This window comes from Oncorhynchus keta, chromosome 2, assembly GCF_023373465.1.
Source record: "Oncorhynchus keta strain PuntledgeMale-10-30-2019 chromosome 2, Oket_V2, whole genome shotgun sequence".
Classification (NCBI taxonomy): domain Eukaryota; kingdom Metazoa; phylum Chordata; class Actinopteri; order Salmoniformes; family Salmonidae; genus Oncorhynchus; species Oncorhynchus keta.
In genome coordinates, this window is record NC_068422.1 from 14,273,237 (window position 1) to 14,296,184 (window position 22,948).

Below are 22,948 nucleotides of genomic sequence, written 5' to 3' on the forward strand. Positions count from 1 at the left end.
GCTGTTGGCTGGGCTCCCTGCCTGTGCCATTAAACCCCTACAACTCATCCAGAACGCCGCAGCCCGTCTGGTGTTCAACCTTCCCAAGTTCTCTCACGTCACCCCGCTCCTCCGCTCTCTCCACTGGCTTCCAGTTGAAGCTCGCATCCGCTACAAGACCATGGTGCTTGCCTACGGAGCTGTGAGGGGAACGGCACCTCAGTACCTCCAGGCTCTGATCAGGCCCTACACCCAAACAAGGGAACTGCGTTCATCCACCTCTGGCCTGCTCGCCTCCCTACCACTGAGGAAGTACAGTTCCCGCTCAGCCCAGTCAAAACTGTTCGCTGCTCTGGCCCCCCAATGGTGGAACAAACTCCCTCACGACGCCAGGACAGCGGAGTCAATAACCACCTTCCGGAGACACCCGAAACCCCACCTCTTTAAGGAATACCTAGGATAGGATAAAGTAATCCTTCTCACCCCCCTTAAAAGATTTAGATGCACTATTGTAAAGTGGCTGTTCCACTGGATGTCATAAGGTGAATGCACCAATTTGTAAGTCGCTCTGGATAAGAGCGTCTGCTAAATGACTTAAATGTAATGTAAATGTAGTTCAAGCCCTACCACATCCGATGAGCTTCAGAGCCGGTGTAGTAGAATTCAATTTTAATCATGTACATCCTTGAAGGTACTCAAGAACAAAGTGGCTTCCATCATTCTTAAATGGAAGAAGTTTTGAACCACCAAGACTCTTAATAGAGCTGGCCACCCGGCCAAAATGAGCAATCGGTGGAGAAGGACCTTGGTCAGGGAGGTGACCCAGAACCCGATGGTCACTGACAGAGTTAAATAATTCTTCTGGAGATGGGGAAAACATACCAGAAGGACAACGATCTCTTCAGCACTCCACCAATCAAGCCGTTATGGTAGAGTGGACAAATCACACTCCTCAGTAAAAGGCACATGACAGCCCACCTGGAGTTTGCCAAAAGGTACCCAATGGTCTCAGACCATGAGAAACAAGATTCTCTGGTCTGATAAATACCAAGATCATGTCTGGAGGAAACCTGGCACCATCCCTACGGAGAAGCATGGTGGTGGCAGCATCATGCGTGGGGATGTTTTTCAGCGGCAAGGACTGTGAGACTAGTCAGGATTGAGTGAAAAATGAACGAAGCAAAGTACAGAGAGATCCTTGATGAAAACCTGCTCCAGAGTGCTCAGGATCTCAGACTGGGGTGAAGGTTCACCTTCCAACAGGACAACGACCCTAAGCACAAGACAAAGCAGGCGTGGCTTCAGGACAAGTCTCTGAATGTCCTTGAGTGACTGAACATCTCTAGGGAGACCTGAAAATAGCTGTGCAGCGACACTTCCCTTCCAACTGACAGAGAAAGAGAGGATCTGCAGAGAGGAATGGGAGAAATTCCCCAAATACAGGTACACACACACACACACATTTCTAAAAAAATAAATGTTTGCTTTGTCATCATGGGGTATTGTGTGTAGATTGATGTGGGGGAAAAACTCATTTGAACATTTTAGAGTAAGGCTGCAACGTAACAGAATGTGGAAAAAGTTAAAGGGTCAGAATACTTTCCGAATGCACTGTACTAGAGGTCGACCGATTATGATTTTTCAACGCCGATGCCGATTACTGGAGGACCAAAAAAAAAGCCGAAACCGATTACGTCAGCCAATTTTTTTTATATTTATTTGTAACAATGACAATTACAACAATACTGAATGAACACTTATTTTAACTTCAAATAATAAATCAATAAAATCAATTTAGCCTCAAATAATGAAACATGTTCAATTTAGTTTAAATAATACAAAAACAAAGTGTTGGAGAAGAAAGTAAAAGTGCAATATAAGAAAGCTAACGTTCCTTGCTCAGAACATAAGATATGAAAGCTGGTGGTTCCTTTTAACATGAGTCTTCAATAATCTCAGGTACAAAGTTTTAGGTTGTAGTTATTATAGAACTATTTCCCTCTCTAGCATTTGTATTTCTTTAACCTTTGACGATTGGATGTTCTTATAGGTACTTTAGTATTGCCAGTGTAACAGTATAGCTTCCGTCCCTCTCCTCACTCCTCCCTGGGCTCGAACCAGGAACACAACGACAACAGCCACCCTCGAAGCATCGTTACCCATGCAGACCAAGGGTAACAACCACTCCAAGTCTCAGAGCGAGTGACGTTTGAAACGCTATTAGCGCACCCCGCTAACCATTTCACATCGGTTACACCAGCCTCATCTTGGGAGTTGATATGCTTGAGGTCATAAACAGCGCAATGTTTGACGCTGCTGGCAAAACGCACAAAAGTGTTGTTTGAATGAATGCTTAGAGCCTGCTGCTGTCTACCACCGCTCAGTCAGATTATATGCAATGCAGGACACGCTACATAAACTAGTAATATCATCAAACATGTGTACTTAACTATTGATTATGATTGATTGATTGTTTTTTTATAAGATAAGTTTAATGCTAGCTAGCAACTTACCTTGGCTTACTGCATTCGTGTAACAGGCAGTCTCCTTGTGGAGTGCAACGAGGGGTGTTGTAGGGGTGTTAACCCCAGTGTCCTGGCTAAATTCTCAATCTGGCCCTCAAACCATCACGGTCACCTAATAATCCGCAGTTTACAATTGGCTCATTCAGCCCCCCCTCATCTCCCCTGTAACTATTCCCCAGGTCATTGCTGCAAATGAGAACGTGTTCAGTCAACTTACCTGGTAAAATAACAGATAAATAAATTTAAAAATGAGACAGGTGGTTATAGCTTTGGACTAGTTAACTGTAAGGTTGCAAGGATGGATCCCCCGAGCTGACAAGGTGAAAATCTGTCATTCTGCCCCTGAACAGGCAGTTAACCCACTGTTCCTAGGCCGTCATTGAAAATAAGAATGTGTTCTTTACTGACTTGCCTAGTTAAATAAAGATTAAATAAAAGGTGTAAAAAAATAAAAATCGTCATCCAAAAATACAGATTTCCAATTTTTATGAAAACTTGAAATCGGCCCTAATTTAAATCGGCCATTCTAATTAATCGGTCGACCTCTACACTGTACCTATAGTTAGACAATCAGCCATCATATCTTTGAGGATTTACAGGAGTTAGCTCCCTTACCAGATTTGATGGGGTTGGGTGAGGGGTTTCCCCAGCCAGAGGTGGTCTTCCCAGGTTCTTCCCAGCCGGTGGGGGTCTCAGTAGGTTTCCCCCAGGCTGCAGTGCCGTTGTCCACCGGGGGGTCCGAGGGAGAGCCACCGTCCCAGCCGGACGATGGAGCTACACACAGGAAAACGGAATCAATCCATCAGTGAGTGGTTTGTTTGATTTATGTACTCTATAGGTTTATGAAAAATCGTAACGTTCCATTTGTAAAGTGTTAATATTTACGTTATTAATGGTTAGTCATTTGTAAATGCATTATAAAAGATTCATAAATGGGTTATAGTAGTGCTATAGCCAGTTAGTGCTTGCCAAATAGTGAGCCACTATTTACCTCCAGCTATTAACCATTTATAAAAGCACTTACAAATGCGTATAATATAGAACTCTTATGTATCATAATGGAACAGTATTATTATGATACTTTTTTTTGTATTTTACCCCTTTTTCATGATTGCGATCCAATTACGATCTTGTCTCATCGCTGCAACTCCCCCAAGAGGCTCCCCAACATGACGCGACATGAACCACCAAACAGAGTTTCTTAACACCCGCCTGCTTAACCGGGAAGCCAGCTGCACCAATGTGTCGGAGAAAACACAGTTCAACTGACGACTGAAGTCAACCTGCACAAGGAGTGGCTAGAGCGCAAAGAGCTGAGTAAAGCCACCGAGCCAAACCCTCCGCTAACCCGGACAACGGCCAATTGTGCACCACCCTATGGGACTGCCGGTCACAGCCTGGGATCGAACCAGAGTCTGTAGTGAGGCCTCAAGCACTGCGATGCTAAGCCACTCAGGAGGTCCTATGCAACCTTATTTTCAATGGTTGCAGATACACCACTTTTATTCTCTCACTTAGGTGTGATTCATTGTTTCTCTTTCCCAGAAACGGTTGGTTTTCAGATCAATGGTCAACTACAATGATGTCTGGCTCCACGTTTAAAACCCTGATGATTTGTGGTCAATTTAGCTATTTATTCCAGGAATGAAGGCCTCATCTGAATATCTCAAGCCATATTATTGGCGTGTTTGACTGGTTTCTGAGAAATTTCCTACTTTGTGATACAGCATCTGCACGAATCTGCGCTTGAAATAAATACCTGGGACGTGCTCAGAATTTTGTGTTGATACTGACAATGTGACAGGGATTGGGGCGGCAGGGTAGCCTAGTGGTTAGAGCGTTGGACTAGTAACCGGAAGGTTGCGAGTTCAAACCCCCGAGCTGACAAGGTACAAATCTGTCGTTCTGCCCCTGAACAGGCAGTTAACCCACTGTTCCCAGGCCGTTTTTTAAAATTTCATGAAGAATCAGAGAAGTGTGCAAAGGCCAGACAGAAGAGATCACGCAAAATAAACATTTACAAAAATGCAATTTTTCACTTTCGGATACAGAATTTCTGATGGATGACTTAGCTTGCTGCCCAGCTAGCTACATAGCATCTGTCCTACCTAGGAAACATCTAGCTAGCATTAGGTGAAACCTAAAATGGCTTTATAAATATAAAGATTCAGCTAGATGATTTAGCATGAGATAATCTTGGGCATGATATTGTTAACTAGCTAAGTTGTTCACATTTGCTGGCTAGTTAGCTTCACTAGCTAGCAAACGTTAGCAGCCAGCTAGCGAACATCGACATGATAGAAATTCCATGCAATTTGTTTTGCTAGCTTTTTTTAGATTAGCATGTTCATTATCTAACATCAGAACTCAGGTATGTCTAGCTAGGTATCTGGTAAGTGAACGAACTAGCATCCTGTCAGCACACTAGTGGTTCCAATTGTAAGAATCTAGCTAGCTAGTGTATTAGCAAAAATTGTGATAACTAACTAACCTTTAAAATCGGTGGTAGCTAGCGATATGATAACAAGTAATGTTAAACACTATTATTATTAGTAAGCTGTCGATAAGATAACAAGCTAAGCCTTAATGGTATAAATCATGACAATAGTAAAGTTGTGTAGATAGTGTATGCTAAATTGTAATACATTTCTCTTCTCTCCCAAAGATTCCCATAGGGTTTTCTGATTCCAGGATGATAAAATGCTTAACCTCATAGTCCGCCCCATCCCGCATGCGGTCGCGTTACTACAGCCTCAAGCTCATTACCATAACGCAACGTTAGCAATTCTAAAAATTGCAAATGAAATGAAATAAATATGCCTGCTCTCAAGCTTATCCTTTTAACAATCCTGTCGTCTCAGATTTTCAAAATATGCTTTAGAACCAGAGAAAATCAATAATTTGTGTAAGAGTGGTGATAGCTAGCTTAGCATTTAGCGTTAGCATTTAGCACGCAACATATTCACAAAAACCAGCAAAGGGATCAAATAAAATAATTTACCTTTGAAGAACTTCAGATGTTTCAATGAGGAGACTCTCAGTTACATAGCAGATGTCCAGTTTTTCCTGAAAGATTCTTGTGTAGGACACATCGTTCCGTTTGTTACTATGCATTTGGCTACCGAAACTAACCGAAAATTCAGTCACCTACACGTCAAACTTTTTCCGAATTAACTCCATAATATCGACTGAAACATGGAAAACGTTGTTTGAATCAATCCTCAAGGTGTTTTGTCATATATCTCTTCATTGAAATGGCAGTCCTAGAAGCCTTCTTTGTTCTCTGATTCGGATGGAAAAATACTGGTAGCTGACTTTAGCGCACCAATTTCCACGCAGACACCGTGTGGGACACTTGGCAATTGTAGTCTCTTATGGTCAATCTTCCAATGATATGCCTACAAATACGTCACAATGCTGCAGACACCTTGGGGAAACGCTAGAAAGTGTCTGTTCATTCCTGTCGCATTCACAGCCATATAAGGCGATCATGGAAAACGTACCTTCAGAAATCCTGTTCATTTCCTGGTCGCTCAAACATCTTGGTTTTGCCTGAAGCTTTTGTTATAAGGCACTCACAGTGAAAATCTTTGCAGTTCTGGAAACGTAAGAGTGTCTTCTTTCCAAAACTATAAATTCCAAGCATAGTCGAGCATCTTTTCGTGACAAAATATTGCGCTTAAAATGGGCACGTCTTTTTATCCAAAAATGAAATAATGCCCCTAGTGGACTAACAGGTTAACAAGAAACAGATGAAGGACATACAGTTGAAGTCGGAAGTTTACATACACTTAGGTTGGAGTCATTAAAACTTGTTTTTCAACCACTGCACAAATTTCTTGTTAACCTCTTTCAGCTAGGGGGCACTATTTTTATGTTTGGGAAAATAAAGTTCCCAATGTAAACGGCTTATTTCTCAGGCCTATATGCTAGAATATGCATATAATTGTCAGATTAGGATAGAAAAGTCAAAAATGTCAAAATCCGTCAAAATATGGTCTGTGAGTATAACAGAACTGATATTGCAGGCGAAAAACTGAGGAAAATCAAACCAGGAAGTGGCTTCTGTTTTGAAAGCTCCATGTTCCATAGCCTGACTTCGTTCCATTTAAAGGGATATCAACCAGATTCCTTTACCTATCGCTTCCTCAAGGTGTCAGTCTTTAGACAGTTTCAGGCTTTTATTTTGAAAGAATGAGCGAGGAAGATAACATAGCGTCAGGTGTGCGTAACAGAGCTTGGGCAGCCATCGTCTCTCCCTCTCCTACTGAAAAAGACAGTGCCCGTTGATATACAGTGGGGCAAAAAAGTATTTAGTCGGCCACCAATTGTGCAAGTTCTCCCACTTAAAAAGATGAGGCCTGTCATTTTCATCAAAGGTACACTTCAACTATGACAGACAAAAAGAGAAGAAAAAAAATCCAGAAAATCACATTGTAGGATTTTTAATGAATTTATTTGCAAATGATTGGGGGGAAAAAAGTATTTGGTCAATAACAAAAGTTTCTCAATACTTTGTTATATACCCTTTGTTGGCAATGACAGAGGTCAAACGTTTTCTGTAAGTCTTCACAAGGTTTTCACACACTGTTGCTGGTATTTTGGCCCATTCCTCCATGCAGATCTCCTCTAGAGCAGTGATGTTTTGGGGCTGTTGCTGGGCAACACGGACTTTCAACTCCCTCCAAAGATTTTCTATGGGGTTGAGATCTCGAGACTGGCGAGGCCACTCCAGGACCTTGAAATGCTTCTTATGAAGCCACTCCTTCGTTGCCCGGGCGGTGTGTTTGGGATCATTGTCATGCTGAAAGACCCAGCCACGTTTCATCTTCAATGCCATTGCTGATGGAAGGAGGTTTCCACCCCCATGCTTCCCAGTAGGTATGGTGTTCTTTAGATGCAACTCAGCATTCTTTGTCCTCCAAAGACAACCAGTTGAGTTTTTACCAAAAAGTTATATTTTGGTTTGATCTGACCATATGACATTCTCCCAATCTTCCTCTAGATCATCCAAATGCTCTCTAGCAAACTTCAGACAGGCCTGGACATGTATTGGCTTAAGCAGGGGGACACATCTGGCACTGCAGGATTTGAGTCCCTGGAGGCGTAGTGTGTTACTGATGGTAGGCTTTGTTATTTTTGGTCCCAGCTCTCTGCAGGTCATTCACTAGGTCCCCCCCATGTGGTTCTGGGATTTTTTGCTCACCGTTCTTGTGATCATTTTGATCCCACGGGGTGAGATCTTGCGTGGAGCCCCAGATCGAGGGAGATTATCAGTGGTCTTGTATGTCTTCCATTTCCTAATAATTGCTCCCACAGTTGATTTCTTCAAACCAAGCTGCTTACCTATTGCAGATTCAGTCTTCCCAGCCTGGTGCAGGTCTACAATTTTGTTTCTGGTGTCCTTTGACAGCTCTTTGGTCTTGGCCATAGTGGAGTTTGGGGTGTGACTGTTTGAGGTTGTGGACAGGTGCCTTTTATACTGATAACAAGTTCAAACAGGTGCCATTAACACAGGTTCTCGTAAGAGGACAGAGGAGCCTCTTAACAAACTATAGTTTTGACAAGTCGGTTAGGACATCTACTTTGTGCATGACAAGTCATTTTTCCAACAATTGTTTACAGACAGATTATTTCACTTATAATTCACTGTATCACAATTCCAGTGGGTCAGAAGATTACATACACTAAGTTGACTGTGCCTTTAAACAGCTTGGAAAATTCCAGAAAATGATGCCATGGCTTTAGAAGATTCTGATAGGCTAATTGACATCATTGGGTCAATTGGAGGTGTATCTGTGGATGTATTTCAAGGCCTACCTTCAAGGCCTACCTTCAAAGTGCCTCTTTGCTTGACATCACAGGAAAATCAAAAGAAATCAGTCAAGACATCAGAAGAAAAAAATTGTAGACCTCCACAAGTCTGGTTCATCCTTGGGAGAAATTTCCAAATGCCTGAAGGTACCACTTTCATCTGTTCAAACAATAGTACGCAGGTATAAACACCATGGGACCACGTAGCGGTCATACCGCTCAGGAAGGAGACGCATTCTGTCTCCTAGAGATGAACGTACTTTGGTGCAAAAAGTGCAAATCAATCCCAGAACAGCAGCAAAACCCTGTGAAGATGCTGGAGGAAACAGGTACAAAAGGATCTATATCCATAGTAAAATTAGTCCTATATCGACATAACCTGAAAGGCAGCTCAGCAAGGAAGAAGCCACGGCTCCAAAACCGCCATAAAAAAGCCAGACTATAGTTTGCAACTGCACATGGGGACAAAGATCGTACTTTTTGGAGAAATGTCCTCTGGTCTGATGAAACAAAAATAGAACTGTTTGGCCATAATGACCATCGTTATGTTTGGAGGAAAAAGGGGTAGGCTTGCAAGCCGTAGAATTACCATCCCAACCGGGAAGCATGAGGGTGGCAGCATCATGTTGTGGGGGTGCTTTGCTGCAGAAAGGACTGGTGCACTTCACAAAATAGATAGCATCATGAGGAGGAAGATTATGTGGATATATCGAAGCAACATCAAGACATCAGTCAGGAAGTTAAAGCTTGGTCGCAAATGAGTCTTCCAAATGGACAATGACCCCAAGCATACTTCTAAAGTTGTGGCAAAATGGCTTAAGGAAAACTAAGTCAAGATATTTGAGTTGCCATCACAAAGCCCTGACCTCAATCCCATAGAAAATTTGTGGGCACAACTGAAAAAGCGTGTGTGAGCAAGGAGGCCTACAAACCTGACTCAGTTAACCAGCTCTGTCAGGAGGAATGGGCCAAAATTTGCCCAAGTTATTGTGGGAAGCTTGTGGAAGGCTACCCAAAACATTCGACCCAACAATTTAAAGGTAATGCTACCAAATACTAATTGACTGTATGTAAACCTCTGACCCACTGGGAATGTGATTAAAGAAATAAATCACTATTATTCTGACATTTTACATTATTAAAATAAAGTGGTGATCTTAACTGACCGAAGACAGAATATTTACTAGGATTAAATGTCAGGAAATGTGAAAAACTGGGTTTAAATATAGTTGGCTAAGGTGTATATAAACTTCTGACTTCAACTGTAGAAGGGGACCATGAGACCCAATGTATTTTAAATAGTTAATATCTTGTCAATTTCTAAGCTGACTTGTAAAAGTAAAGTGGAGAAAGACCCCACCTGTTTATCTGAATTAGTTAGGCTACCCACTGTATCAATGATAGGCTACATGAGTCACTGCCATCATCTTCCACCCCAATGTATCCTATTAAATTATTTTTTTGTTCTAACTATGTATTGCATGTTTGAGATTATATACTGTTATGTTTCCAACTCACTAATAAATGGCCACAAGGTTTCCACATTTTTTGATGTCAGCGCCTAGGTCGGCGCCTAGTCACAGAAAACCATAGCCATTTTCCAGCCATGGAGAGGGCTCACTAAAGTCAGAAATACCGATTAAACTAATCACTAACCTTTGATGATCTTCATTAGATGGCAATCATAGGACTTCATGTAACACAATACATGTTTGTTTTGTTCGATAAAGTTCATATTTATATCCAAAAATCTCAGTTTACATTGGCGCGTTATGTTCAGAAATGCATGGTCTCAAACAAACATCCGGAGAAAGTGCAGAGAGCCACATCAAATTACAGAAATACTCAAACATTGATCTAAGATACAAGTGTTTAACATACATTTAAAGATAAACTTCTTAATGCAACCGCTGTGTCAGATTTCAAAAAGGATTTACGGCGAAAGCACACAACGCGATTATGTTAGGTCTGCGCTTAGCCACAAAAACCACAGCCATTTTCCAGCCAAGGAGAGGGCTCACAAAAGTCAGAAATAGCATTAAAATTAATCACTCACCTTTGATGATCTTCATCTGGTGGCACTCCCAGGTCTCCAGGTTAGACAAATGTTCATTTTGTTCGATAATGTCCCTCTATGTCCAAAAACCTCAGTTTTGTTGGTGCGTTTAGTTCAGAAATCCAAAGGCAATGCGCACTCTCAACATCAAGACGAAAAGTTTAAAAAGTACAATAAAAGTTAGTAGAAACATGTCAAACGATGTTTAAAATCGATCCTCAGGTTGTTTTTGTCATAAATAATCAATAAAATTTCAACTGGACAAAAGCTTTGTCAATAGAAAAGGAGAAACAAGAAATGCACGCTCCCGATCACACGCAGGACTCATGGCTGGAAATTTCCACTGGGATCATTGAAAGTGCTGTATCTCCCTAATTTTTCAGAGTAAAAGCCTGAAACAATGCCTAAAGACTGGCCACATGTAGAGGAAGCCATAGATATTGTGAACTGGGTCCTTAGTCTTTGTATGGTGGGGATAGGCTTTCAATGGAAAAACAGCCTTTCAAAATAAGACTTGAAAACCTACAAACCTCAGATTTCCCACTTCCTGGTTGGATTTTCCTCAGGTTTTTGCCTGCCATATCAGTTCTGTTATACTCACAGATATTATTTTAACAGTTCTGGAAGCTTTAGATTGTTTTCTACCCAAATCCACTAATTATATGCATATCCTAGCTTCTGGGCCTAAGTAGCAGGCACACTTTTCATCCAAAATTCCGAATCCTGCCCCCTACCCTAGTGAAGTTAGCCAACAACGCAATTAAGAAAAATAACAATAACGAGGCTATATACAGGGGGTACTGGTACCGAGGCAATTTGCAGGGGCACAGGTTAGTCGAGGTAATATGGACATGTATGAAGGGGTAAAGTGACTATGCACAGAGACAGCGAGTAGCAGCAGCTACTTTGCAAATAGCCTGGGTAACCATTTGATTAACTGTTCAGCAGTCTTATGGCTGTTAAAGAGCCTTTTGGACATAGACTTGGCCCTCCCTTAAACTCGCTGTGAGGTAGCAGAGAACACCGCCTGGTATAGGGCCATACGCACTACCCTCTGTAGTGCCTTTCAGTCGGATGACAAACAATAGCCATACCAGGCAGTGATGGTGCAGCTGTAGAACTTTGAGGATCTAAAGACCCATGCCAAATATTTTAAGTCTCCTGAGGGGGAATAGGCGTTGTCGTGCCCTCTTCATGACAGTCTGCGTGTTTGGACCATGATAGTTTGTTGGTGAGTTAGACATCAAGGTAAGTGGCATAAGGTATACTTTTAGCAGTTATGTTAAGATAATTATAAATGTTTATAGGTCTGTCACTTTAAAATAAGGTATACTTTATATGAGATAAGATTCAACACTTTGTTAAACATGTTCAATCAATGAATGGCGGGTATGAAGACCAAAACATTCAAAGTTGTGACAGGATACCACCTCCATTGTTTCACTAAGCAATGGTACTACGGTTACCATTTCACACCAGGGCGTTACCCATACTTGGGACTATCACAGAGAAGTGGTAAGTGTGTTAATATAACATGGTAAACGGTAATATGTTAGGAATGATGACTGTATAACATCCTGGATGTAAATTTGGCTAGGGATCAGGGTTTCAAAGGTGGGTCAAGACACATGATTGACAACCTCTTCTGTTACTGGGACAGAGCAACAACGCATCACACCCAATAGTGGTAAAAAAAAAGCATTGGTCAAATGTGCAACTATTGAAAATAAGGTCTTATAAGTGTTTGTAAGTGCATTTATAAAATTGTTCATAACTTGAGGTAAATATTGGCTCACCATTTGGCAAACACTGAACAGTTATTGCACTATTTTAACCAATGCGATGTGACCGTTTATTAAATGGTTTATAATTAGGGATGTTAACAGTTAACCATTAACTTCTTTGGGGTAGGGGGCAGTATTTTCACATCCGGATGAAAAGTAAACTGCCTGCTACTCAGGCCCAGATGCTAGGATATGCATATCATTAGTCGATTTAGATAGAAAACACTGAAGTTTCTAAAACTGTTTGAACAATGTCTGTGAGTATAACAGAACTCATTTGGCAGGCAAAAACCTGAGAAAAAATCCAACCAGAAAGTGGGAAATCTGAGGTTTGTAGTTTTTCAAGTCTTAGCCTATCCAATATAGTGTCTGTGGGGTCATATTGCACTTCCTAAGGCTTCCACTAGATGTCAACAGTCTTTAGAAACTTGTTTCAGGCTTCTACTGTGAAGTGGGAGAGAATGAGAGCTGATTGAGCCATGGATCTGCCAGAAGGCCATGTGCTCAGTTAGGCGTGTGCCCGTGAGAGTTAGCTCCGTTCCCTTTCATTTCTAAAGACAAAGGAATTCTCCGGTTGAAACATTATTGAAGATTTATGATAAAAACATCCTAAAGATTGATTATATACATCGTTTTACATGTTTATATGAACTGTAATATAACTTTTTTACTTTGTCTGGACCTAGAGCCTGCTCATTTGGATGACTGTCCTAAATGCGAACAAAAGGGAGGTATTTGGACATATATGGACTTTATCGAACAAAACTAACATTTGTGGAACTTGGATTCATGTGAGTGCATTCTGATGAAGATCAATGGTAAGTGAATATTTATAATGCTATTTCTGACTTTTGTTGACTCCATAACATGGCGGGTATCTGTATTGCTTGTTTTGGTCTCTAAGCGCTGTACTCAGATTATTCCATATGGTGTGCTTTTTCCGTAAAGCTTTTTTGAAATCTGACACAGTGGTTGCATTAAGGAGAAGTATATCTTTAATTCCATGCATAACAGTTGTATCTTCAACATTTATGAGTAGTATTTCTGTAAGTTGACGTGGCTCTCTGCACTTTCACCGGATGTTTTAGAGGCAAAACATAACACGCCATTGTAAACAGAGATTTTTGGATAAAAATATGAACTTTATCGAACAAAACATACATGTATTGTGTAACATGAAGTCCTATGAGTGCTGATGAAGATGAAAATCACCAAAGGTTAGTGATTAATTTTATCTCCATTTCTGCTTTTTGTGACTCCTCTCTTTGGCTGGAAAAATGGCTGTGTTTTTTTGTGACTAGGTACTGACCTAACATAATCGCATGGTATGCTTTTGTTGTAAGGCCTTTTTGAAATCGGACACTGTGGTGGGATTAAAATGGTGTATAGGGCAGTGGTTGAGGGCGCTGTACTGCAGCGCCAGCTTTGCCACCAGAGACCCTGGGTTCGCGCCCAGGCTCTGTCGTAACCGGCCGAGACCAGGACGTCCGTGGGGCGACGCTCAATTGGCCTAGCATCGTCTGGGTTAGGGAGGGTTTGGCCGGAAGGGATATCCTTGTCTCATCGCGCACCAGCGACTCCTGTGGCGGGGCGGGCGTAGTGCGCTAACCTTTGTCTATCCCGAGCCCGTATGGGAGTTGTAGCGACGAGACAAGATAGTAGCTACTAAAACAATTGGATACCACGAAATGGGGGAGAAAAAGGGGTAAATTCAAAAAAAAAAAAAAAATTATATATATATATATATATATTTAAAAATGGTGTATAATACATGTATGTTTGAGGAATTTTAATTATGAGATGTGTTTGAATTTGGCACCCTGCACTTTCACTGGATGTTGGTCAGGTGGGACGTCCCACGTACCCTTGAGGTTAATGCTTATCGGATAGGTTAATTTGCATAATTCAATTGCCACCTCTATTTCCATTAGTCATCTTATTTATCACATGCATACAGAGCCTAGTTTGAGGAGCAGCGTAGCCTACCACCTGTCAGACAGCACATAGAGCCTAGTTTGAGGAGCGGTGTAGCCTACCACCTGTCAGACAGCACATAGAGCCTAGTTTGAGGAGCGGTGTAGCCTACCACCTGTCAGACAGCACATAGAGCCTAGTTTGAGGAGCGGTGTAGCCTACCACCTGTCAGACAGTACATAGAGCCTAGTTTGAGGAGCGGTGTAGCCTGCCACCTGTCAGACAGCACATAGAGCCTAGTTTGAGGAGCGGTGTAGCCTACCACCTGTCAGACAGCACATAGAGCCTAGTTTGAGGAGCGGCGTAGCCTACCACCTGTAAGACAGCACATAGAGCCTAGTTTGAGGAGCGGTGTAGCCTACCACCTGTCAGACAGCACATAGAGCCTAGTTTGAGGAGCGGTGTAGCCTACCACCTGTCAGACAGCACATAGAGCCTAGTTTGAGGAGCGGCGTAGCCTACCACCTGTAAGACAGCACATGGAGCCTAGTTTGAGGAGCGGTGTAGCCTACCACCTGTCAGACAGCTTACAGTGCCTAGTTTGAGGAGCGGTGTAGACTACCACCTGTCAGACAGCATACAGTGCCTAGTTTGAGGAGCGGTGTAGACTACCACCTGTCAGACAGCATACAGTGCCTAGTTTGAGGAGGGGTGTAGACTACCACCTGTCAGACAGCATACAGTGCCTAGTTTGAGGAGCGGTGTAGACTACCATCTGTCAGACAGCATACAGTGCCTAGTTTGAGGAGCGGTGTAGACTACCACCTGTCAGACAGCATACAGTGCCTAGTTTGCGGAGCAGCGGAGCCTACCACGTCAGACAGCTTACAGAGCCTAGTTTGAGGAGCAGAATAGCCTATCACCTGTCAGACAGCGCTAGAGCAACTCCTCATTGGGGTACAAACTGCTTTTGTAAGCCCAGTCATTGCACAACAAATAACAAATCTAAATGCAATTATGTGTTAAAAACATTGACGAACACGATTAAAAAGGTAGCCATTTCTATTTCTCAATCTCAACTCTCAATTAAAGCGCCCCTCTCATTTGGCATTTGAGTATATAGGCTATAGTCAACAGTAGTCATGCCACCAGTGCGTCACCCACCGCTTTGCAATGTGAGCTTGAGGCAGTTATTTGAAAGCTGAACATTTTTACTTTACTTCAAATAATGAGGCATGTCTTACCTTGCTTCAAAGTAGCCTTGCAAAAATCCATCCATAGAAACATGGAGGCAATTTTAGAAAGACTTCCTGATGGCATTAACCAGCACTTCTAAACGGTTCTATTGGTTTTCATATCAACTTTATTTCATTGTCCAGAAGTCAAAAGGCACAATCCTTGTCATATTGGCAACACATCCTAGTTGTTGTTACAGATTCCCCATCTTGCTACATTTCTAACACAGATTTTCATGTCTGTCACATATGGAACAGCTTACATTAGGTACGGTGTTTCTAAATTGCGGGAAATTACTTTTTATTAGCAGCTTCATTACAGGAGTTGCATGTTCAATCATAGGCTGTAGCATTTTGCCTGTAAGACAATATGCTTGCTATTGTTGAATGTTCCATTAAGCTCTTAATGAAAAATGTCCGGAAAAGGTGAAGGGAGAGGTTTCACTCACGGCAAAAATCTGTCTAAAACAAGCCAAATGCGTTTCTGTGTCACCTGCCTTCCAGCCTTGGGACAACTACCATTGTCAGGGCGGTGAAATAAACATCTCAACATTATACACATATCGCTTGATAGCATTTTCTGTTGGTCACGCCATTTTACTGTTTGAAGAAAATGTAACCGTTTGTTAACCAGTCCGGTCCATTAGTCGGCAGCAAAATTGACCAAAATTTGAATCCCTATTTCAGATGCATTTACAACTGATTAAATAATGATTCATAACAATTACCACCCCTTTACAAATGGAACCTTATGGTAAAGTGCTACCAAAAAATGTAAAGGAAAATAGATTTAACCTCTTGCTCCTACCTGACACGCAGGCGTCCCATCTAGACATCTGGAAATGCAAATGTGCTACGCTAAATGCTAATAGTACTAGTTAAAACTCAAACGTTCATTAAAATACACATGCAGGGTATTGGATTAAAGCTACACTCGTTGTGAATCCAGGCAACAAGTCAGATTTTTAAAATGCTTTTCGGCGAAAGCATGAGAAGCTACTATCTGATAGCATGTAACACCCCAAAAGACCCAAGGGGACGTAAACAAAATAATTAGCATAGTCGTCGCTACACAAACCGCACAAATAAAATATAAAACATTCATTACCTTTGACCATCTTCTTTGTTGGCACTCCTAGATGTCCCATAATCACTATTGGGTCTTTTTTTTTATTAAATCGGTCCATATATAGCCTAGATATCGATCTATGAAGACTGTGTGATAAACGAAAAAAAATAGCGTCTTGTAACGTCATTTTTTTAAATAAAGAAAGTTGACGATAAACTTTCACAAAACACTTCAAAATACTTTTGTAATGCAACTTTAGGTATTAGTAAACGTTAATAAGCGATCAAATTGATCACGAGGCGAAGTATATTCTTTAGCTGTCCATCTGGAAATAATGTCCGGGTAAATCTCAACCAAAATATCCGGTCGGAGACCGGAAGAAATGCGCTGCCTTGCGTCTGTTTGACCAAGAAACAAATAGTAGGCAAATGACAAGACTCTAGACAACGTGTGGAAGCTGTAGGTATTGCAACCTCGGCCCCATTAAATGTGGTTCACCTTTATCAATGGGTTCAAGTCGCGCATGGATATATTTTTCCATTTTCAGTGATCAGATTTTCCTGCACTTTTCGATGAAACGCACGTTCTGTTATAGTCACAGCCGTGATTTAACCAGTTTTATAAACGTCTGAGTGTTTTCTATCCACACATACTAATCATATGCATATACTATATTCCTGGCATGAGCAGCAGGGCGCTGAAATGTTGCGCGATTTTTAACAGAATGTTCGAAAAAGTAGGGGGTAGGAGTAACAGGTTAAAGGTTTATCAATTATGGATTTAACATCAATCCTTCCTTCCGCTCCGCATGTCTACAAGATAATAGGCTCCATCTCATATTCACACATCAATATGAACAGCTCAGATTCATCATAAAGTATAGCACATTAGCCAACGGCTAGTCTCTTACCCATCCCTGGAGCTTTCCCAGGGTTGATGTCCCTGCCTCCCATCCCAATGGGCTGCCTCCCAGGCCCAGGGTTGATGTCCCTGCCTCCCATCCCAGTTGGCTGCCTTCCAGGCCCAGGGTTGATGTCCCTGCCTCCCATCCCAGTGGGCTGCCTCCCAGGTCCAGGCTGCTGTAGAGCTGGTAGCCCCTGCTGCTGTTGGGTCGGTGGTCCTGCTCCCTGGCCCTGCATTTCCGGCTGATGACCAGCAGGAGAGCCATTCTTCTCCCACAGGTTGACAGTCTTCTTATTAAACTGGCTGGGGTCTCCCCAAGCCGATGTCCCATCGTCAATGTCCATCTTCCGGCTAATGAATTGCGGTGAAGGTTCCTCCCACCCGCTGGACTCTGGTCCTTCCCCTCCCCCAGGGCCACTGGGGATGGGTCCGGCAATCCAGCCCGAACTGCTTTGGTTCTGGTGCTGGGCACCCGGTTGTCTCACCCAGCCCCCTCCTCCTCCTCCCGGTTCCAGCGTTTGTTGCGGTGGGGGCTGCGAATGTTGCTGCGGTGCCATGGCGCCTTTCACAGAAGCCGTCTGGCTGTTTGGCATCGGTGACGGGTGCATCTTCCCACCTCCACCCCAACGCCCCTGGTGGGGTTTGGTGCATCCCATGTCCCCCCACCCCTCCTCCGCCCCCCCCACCCGTACCTCCTGCCCCCCAGGATCTCCTCGGGGCTCCCTCGTCCCAGCTACCCCACGTACCAACTTCTGAGTCTCCCCCACCTTTCCTATCCTCTCCCCATCCTCCACCACTAGATTTAGGTTCTCTCTCCCCCCAGTCTCCCCCACCCCTGTCCCTCTGCCCACCCCACCCTCCATCCCGCCCCATCTCCTTCCATCCTCCTCCTGTCCCCTTCTCCTCCTGGCCGCCTCCCCAGCCACCAACTCCTCCTCCACCTTGGTTACCCTGTTGTCCATTATCTCCCCAACCTCCTCCACCACAACCTCTACTGCGTTCCCTCCCACAACCCCACTCAGACCCTTCGTTCCCCCATCCTTTTCCTTGACTCTCCCCTGGTCCAACCCCACCCCAGCCTCCTGTAGGCTTCCCCTGGCCTGGTCCAAGGCCGCCACCTATACCTGCTCCAGTGGTCATTGACCCAGATTGAGTGACGCCAGGAGGGTTTCTCATGTTGGAGCCTAGGGGAGGTGGCCCTTGGTTGGGCATGGAGTTGCTGCCACTACTGCTGCCGTTGTTACCAACCTCCCAGCCCTCCCCGGAGCCACCATGGGTCCCCAGGGAAGGGTTGGAGTTCAGGTTGGGAGCTGAGCCAGGGAGAGGGGTAGGAGCCATTGGATCAGTAGTTGTAGCAGAGCCAGTGGAGTATTGAGAAGATGGACCCATGGGAGGTGAAGCGTTTTGGGATGAAGCAGACGACCCAGACCCTCCTTTTCCTGGTTCTAGGTCCCAGGCCACGTTCTGTCTGATCTGGGTCTGGCCCCAGCCTGTGTTGGAGAGGACGCGTGGGTCCAGGTCACTGCGGCTGAGCATTGCCTGTAAGGCCACGTCAGGGTTGGGCGGTGGGGGGTGGGAATACCGGTGGTGACCGTACCCGTGGTGCTGATTGCCGCTGCCTCTGGAGTTTCCCCCACCGCTGGATGAATTACCTCCTCTACCACCCTTGCCACCCCCCCACTCCCCTGTGTCCCCCCCTGCCACTCCGTCCCCCTTCTGATTGTCCCAAGCTCTTGTCGTAGTGGTGGATGTTGTCAGAGAGGAAGAGGCGGCAGGGGGGTTGCTGCCCCCACTACTGCTGCTGCTACTGCTGCGGCCTCCGACACCACCAGCCTCCCCTCCTGGATTTCCACCCATCCCACCTGAATTACCTCCCCAGTCTCCAACTGAAGAACCTCGCTCTCCTCCTGCACCCCCTCCCTGAGATACCCCGGGGGTTTGAGTGCTACCCCCACTTCCAGCACCCCAGGATTTCCCTCCATTACCCCCCTGAGCGCTGTACTTCCACCCCGAGCCTCCACCACCCTCAGCAGCTCCCCCTTCCCAACCATCAGTCCTTGAGGCACCCGTTTTGGAGTTAGCAGCAGGGAAAGGCTGGCCTCCCCAAGAGGAGGATGAGGTTTGGGAGGCAGCGAGGTTCTCTCCACCATTGCCTCCTCCCCCACAGTCTGTATCGGCTCCCACCCCTGTCCCCTCGTTTTTTGGTCCTGCTCCAGTCTCCAGTACCGCTCCACCCCAACCCCCATCCGACGTGTGCTCTCTGTCTCTGGATTGCATTTGGTGAAGTTGGTGCTGATGAGCGGATTGATTCACAGCTAGAGGTGGGTTCCCCAGGCCAGACAGAGACCCAGCCAGGCTCTGGAGAAGGGAAGGGGAGGGGCCACCCTCAGAGGAAGCTACCCCAGCCCCATCCTGCTGCACCAGAGCAGGCCAGGCGGAAGGGTTGGCATTTGGGTTGAAGTTGGCACCAGGGATCACCCCACTGCCACCAAGGGATCCATCAGGGCCCATTGGCAGAGGGGAGGCTTTGGAAATGGAGGGCACTGATGCCCCTGGAGGACCCTGTGAGGCAGCAGATCCCCACACCACACTGACGGACAGCATACATTCATTGGGCATTGAGAACGAGGAAGTGGGTGATGGGGGACTGCCAGGATCGCCACCTTTCTGCGAGGCACTGCTGTTCGGCACTCCACCACCGCCCTCACCCGACGAAGCACTACCACTTCCTGTCCCCGAAGCTTCACCTCCTCCTGCTCCATTCCCGTCGCCAACGGCAATGCTAGGCCATTCCTCCAGGTCTGAGCCGTCCACGATGACCTTCTCCCTGCCCTGAGAGGAGGGTAGGCTGCCAGAGCCAACCCCCCACGTGGAATTTGCATAATTGGAAGAAGTAGTAGAAGAAGCAGCGATTGATGAGGAGGATGAGGTGAGGGGCAGTGAGGGTGCAGCTGGACCCACATAGCCTGGACTAGAATCTGGACGGGAAACAACATAAAGGTACATTATTAAAATGGAAGGTTAAATAAACATCTACTGTTGCCCAATTGTATAAGTCTTGGACACAGAACTTTTTTTTTACCAAAACATTATACCAAGAATCAAATAGGAAGGTATAGGATTCACTTTTAAAGTATTTGAACAGAGTCTAAACTTGCATGATGCTTCTTGTCGGGACTCATTCCAGACACCTACCTGAGGCAGCAGCCATGGTTGCATTGGGGCAGTCTCCCCCTCCTCCCCCTGGCCCGGTGCCTCCCCCCAGTAGCATGGAGGACAGCGGCGGCTGGCCCCTCTTCAGTAGCACTTTGTGGTCTTGCTGGCAGCGGAATCGCGGGGGCACTTCGCGGGGCATGTAGCGCTGGGAGGCCTGGGTGCCTGCTGCGGGGGGCTGTCCGTTGGCCACCGCCGGCCGCTTCGCATTGTTCCCACCCTGGGGGGGGGCGACGCCTGCAGCCGCGGTGGCAGGGGAGGGGGACGCCGAGGGGGTGGGTCCAGGGCTGGGGGAAGCAGAGCTGGGGGCGGCAGGAGACTGGGTGGACGAGGGCTTGGTCAATTCTGGCACTGCATGGCGAAGGAGAAGAGAGTTATAGAAGTCATTAAGTTGCATAGAGAAAAAAAATAGTGGTGTGAAATTCAAAGGAAAATGTCCTAACGGATAATAAACCGTGTACAAAACATTAAAAACACCTGCTCTTTACAAGACAGACTGACCAGGCGAATCCAAGTGAAAGCTATGATCCCTTGTCACTTGTTAAATCCACTTCATAAATCAGTGTAAATTAAGGGGAGGAGACAGGTTAAAAGAAGGATTTTTAAGCCTCGAGACAATTGAAAATTGAATTGTGTATGTGTGTCATTCAGTGTGTGAATGGGCAAGACAAAAGATTTAAGTGCCTTTGAAACGGGTATGGTAGTAGGCGTCAGGAGCAACGGTTTATGTCAAGAACAGCAACACTGCTGGGTTTTTCATGCACAACAATTTGTGTGCATCAAGAATGGTCCACCACCCAAAAGGACATCCAGCCAACTTGAGGAAAGCATTGGAGTCAACATGGGCCAGCATCCCTGTGGAACGCTTGACACCTTGTAGAGTTCATGCCCTGATGAATTGAGGCTGTTCAGAGGGCAAAAGAGGGTGCAACTAAATATTTGAAAGCGGTTCTTAATATTTTGTACATTGTACAGCATTGCATGTAGCCATCATCTTCATTTGAAATAAGGGCAGCAGGTAGCCTAGTGGTTAGACTGTTGGGACAGTAATGAAAAGGTTGCTTGTTTGAAACCACGAGGTGAAAAAAAAAAAATCTGCCGTTCTGACCTTGAACAAGGCAGTTAACCGCCACCAACAACAACGGCAGCCCCCCGCACCTCTCTGGGGGGGGGGTTTTGGGTTAAATTCAGAAGACATTTTTGTTGAATGCAATTAAACAATGGGCCAGACCGGGGTTCAAATAAATGCATATTTCAAATAATGTGGCCGAATATAGTGCAGTGAATAAGTATTTCCCCCTTTCTGATTTTCTCTAGTTTGTATATTTTTGATTTTAAATGTTATATCTTCAACCAAAAACCTAATATTAGATAAAGGGAACTGGAGTCTACAAATACCAAAAATTATTTTATTTGTTTATTTATTTAACAAAGTTCCGCAACACCCAATTCCCCTGTGTGAAAAACTAATTGCTAACCATTAATTGGTTGTGCCACCTTTAGCTGAAATTACTGCAACAAAATGCTTTGTGTATTTGTTGATCTGTCTCTCACATCGCTGTGGAGGAATTTTGGCCTACTCTTTCATGCAGAACTGCTTTAACTCAGCGACATTTGAGGGTTTTCAAGCAGATAGCATTGTTGATTTCACCAGTCACATTATGAAGCTTGCTGGTAGTTCCCAGTCACATGCTGCTTGTTTACAAGCACACAACGGCAGGAGACTGGAGCCTTGATTCACTTCACTGTTGTGCAGCACACACCAGGTTATCTAGTTTCAGTATGGAAATTACAACTAAATGTTTGCCAGCTAGATACAGTATCTTATAACTATTAAGTTAACTGTCTAAAATGTGCTAAATGTACTGCAGATGTGCATATGGTTTGCTAATGTAGTGGTTAGCTTTTTGTTAAAATCAAACTTCTCTTGGTAACCGCAGAGAATACCCTCCTGGATAAAGAGCCTTGCTATCTAATATTTGTTTTGGGTGTGCAGCAAACTGGAGTAGCATTTTTTTTGTTACTTGTATAACTTTATGCAATGGGATGTCTGTCCTGCAAATGGTTTGTCAGAGACTGTTTAAAATGTTTGCAATGCGCCCGTTAGCATTTAACTAATATCCTCTATAGGATTTTACAAGTACTTGTTAGCAATGCTAAACTTCAAATAACAGCAAGAGGCCATTGTGTTCATCCCGAGATATTACCAAATATCTCGGGATGGCACAAGGTCGGTATGAAGATATGACCATCTGGATACTGCCCAAGCCTAATTTTAAACTATTTTCTACTTATTTCCCCTCGGGCCATACTGAGCTGGGTTCAAATACATGGGAGTATTTCAACATTTGTATTTGGGGGGGGGACACTTGCCTGTGCAGGTGAGAATTTTTCAAATACAGTACCAGTCAAAAGTTTGGACACCTACTCATTCAAGGATTTCTTGATTTTTGACT

The 22,948-nt window shown here is 44.4% G+C and overlaps 1 protein-coding gene across 1 annotated transcript in view; it reads right to left on the minus strand.

Moving 5' to 3' along the window:
* LOC118372322 (trinucleotide repeat-containing gene 6B protein-like) overlaps positions 1-22,948 on the minus strand; it is a 59,808-nt gene that overhangs the window by 32,516 nt on the left and 4,344 nt on the right. Inside the window, 4 exon segments of the mRNA XM_052485116.1 lie at positions 3,120-3,278; positions 17,287-18,122; positions 18,157-20,257; positions 20,475-20,843. Coding sequence (XP_052341076.1) covers positions 3,120-3,278; positions 17,287-18,122; positions 18,157-20,257; positions 20,475-20,843 — 3,465 coding nt within the window.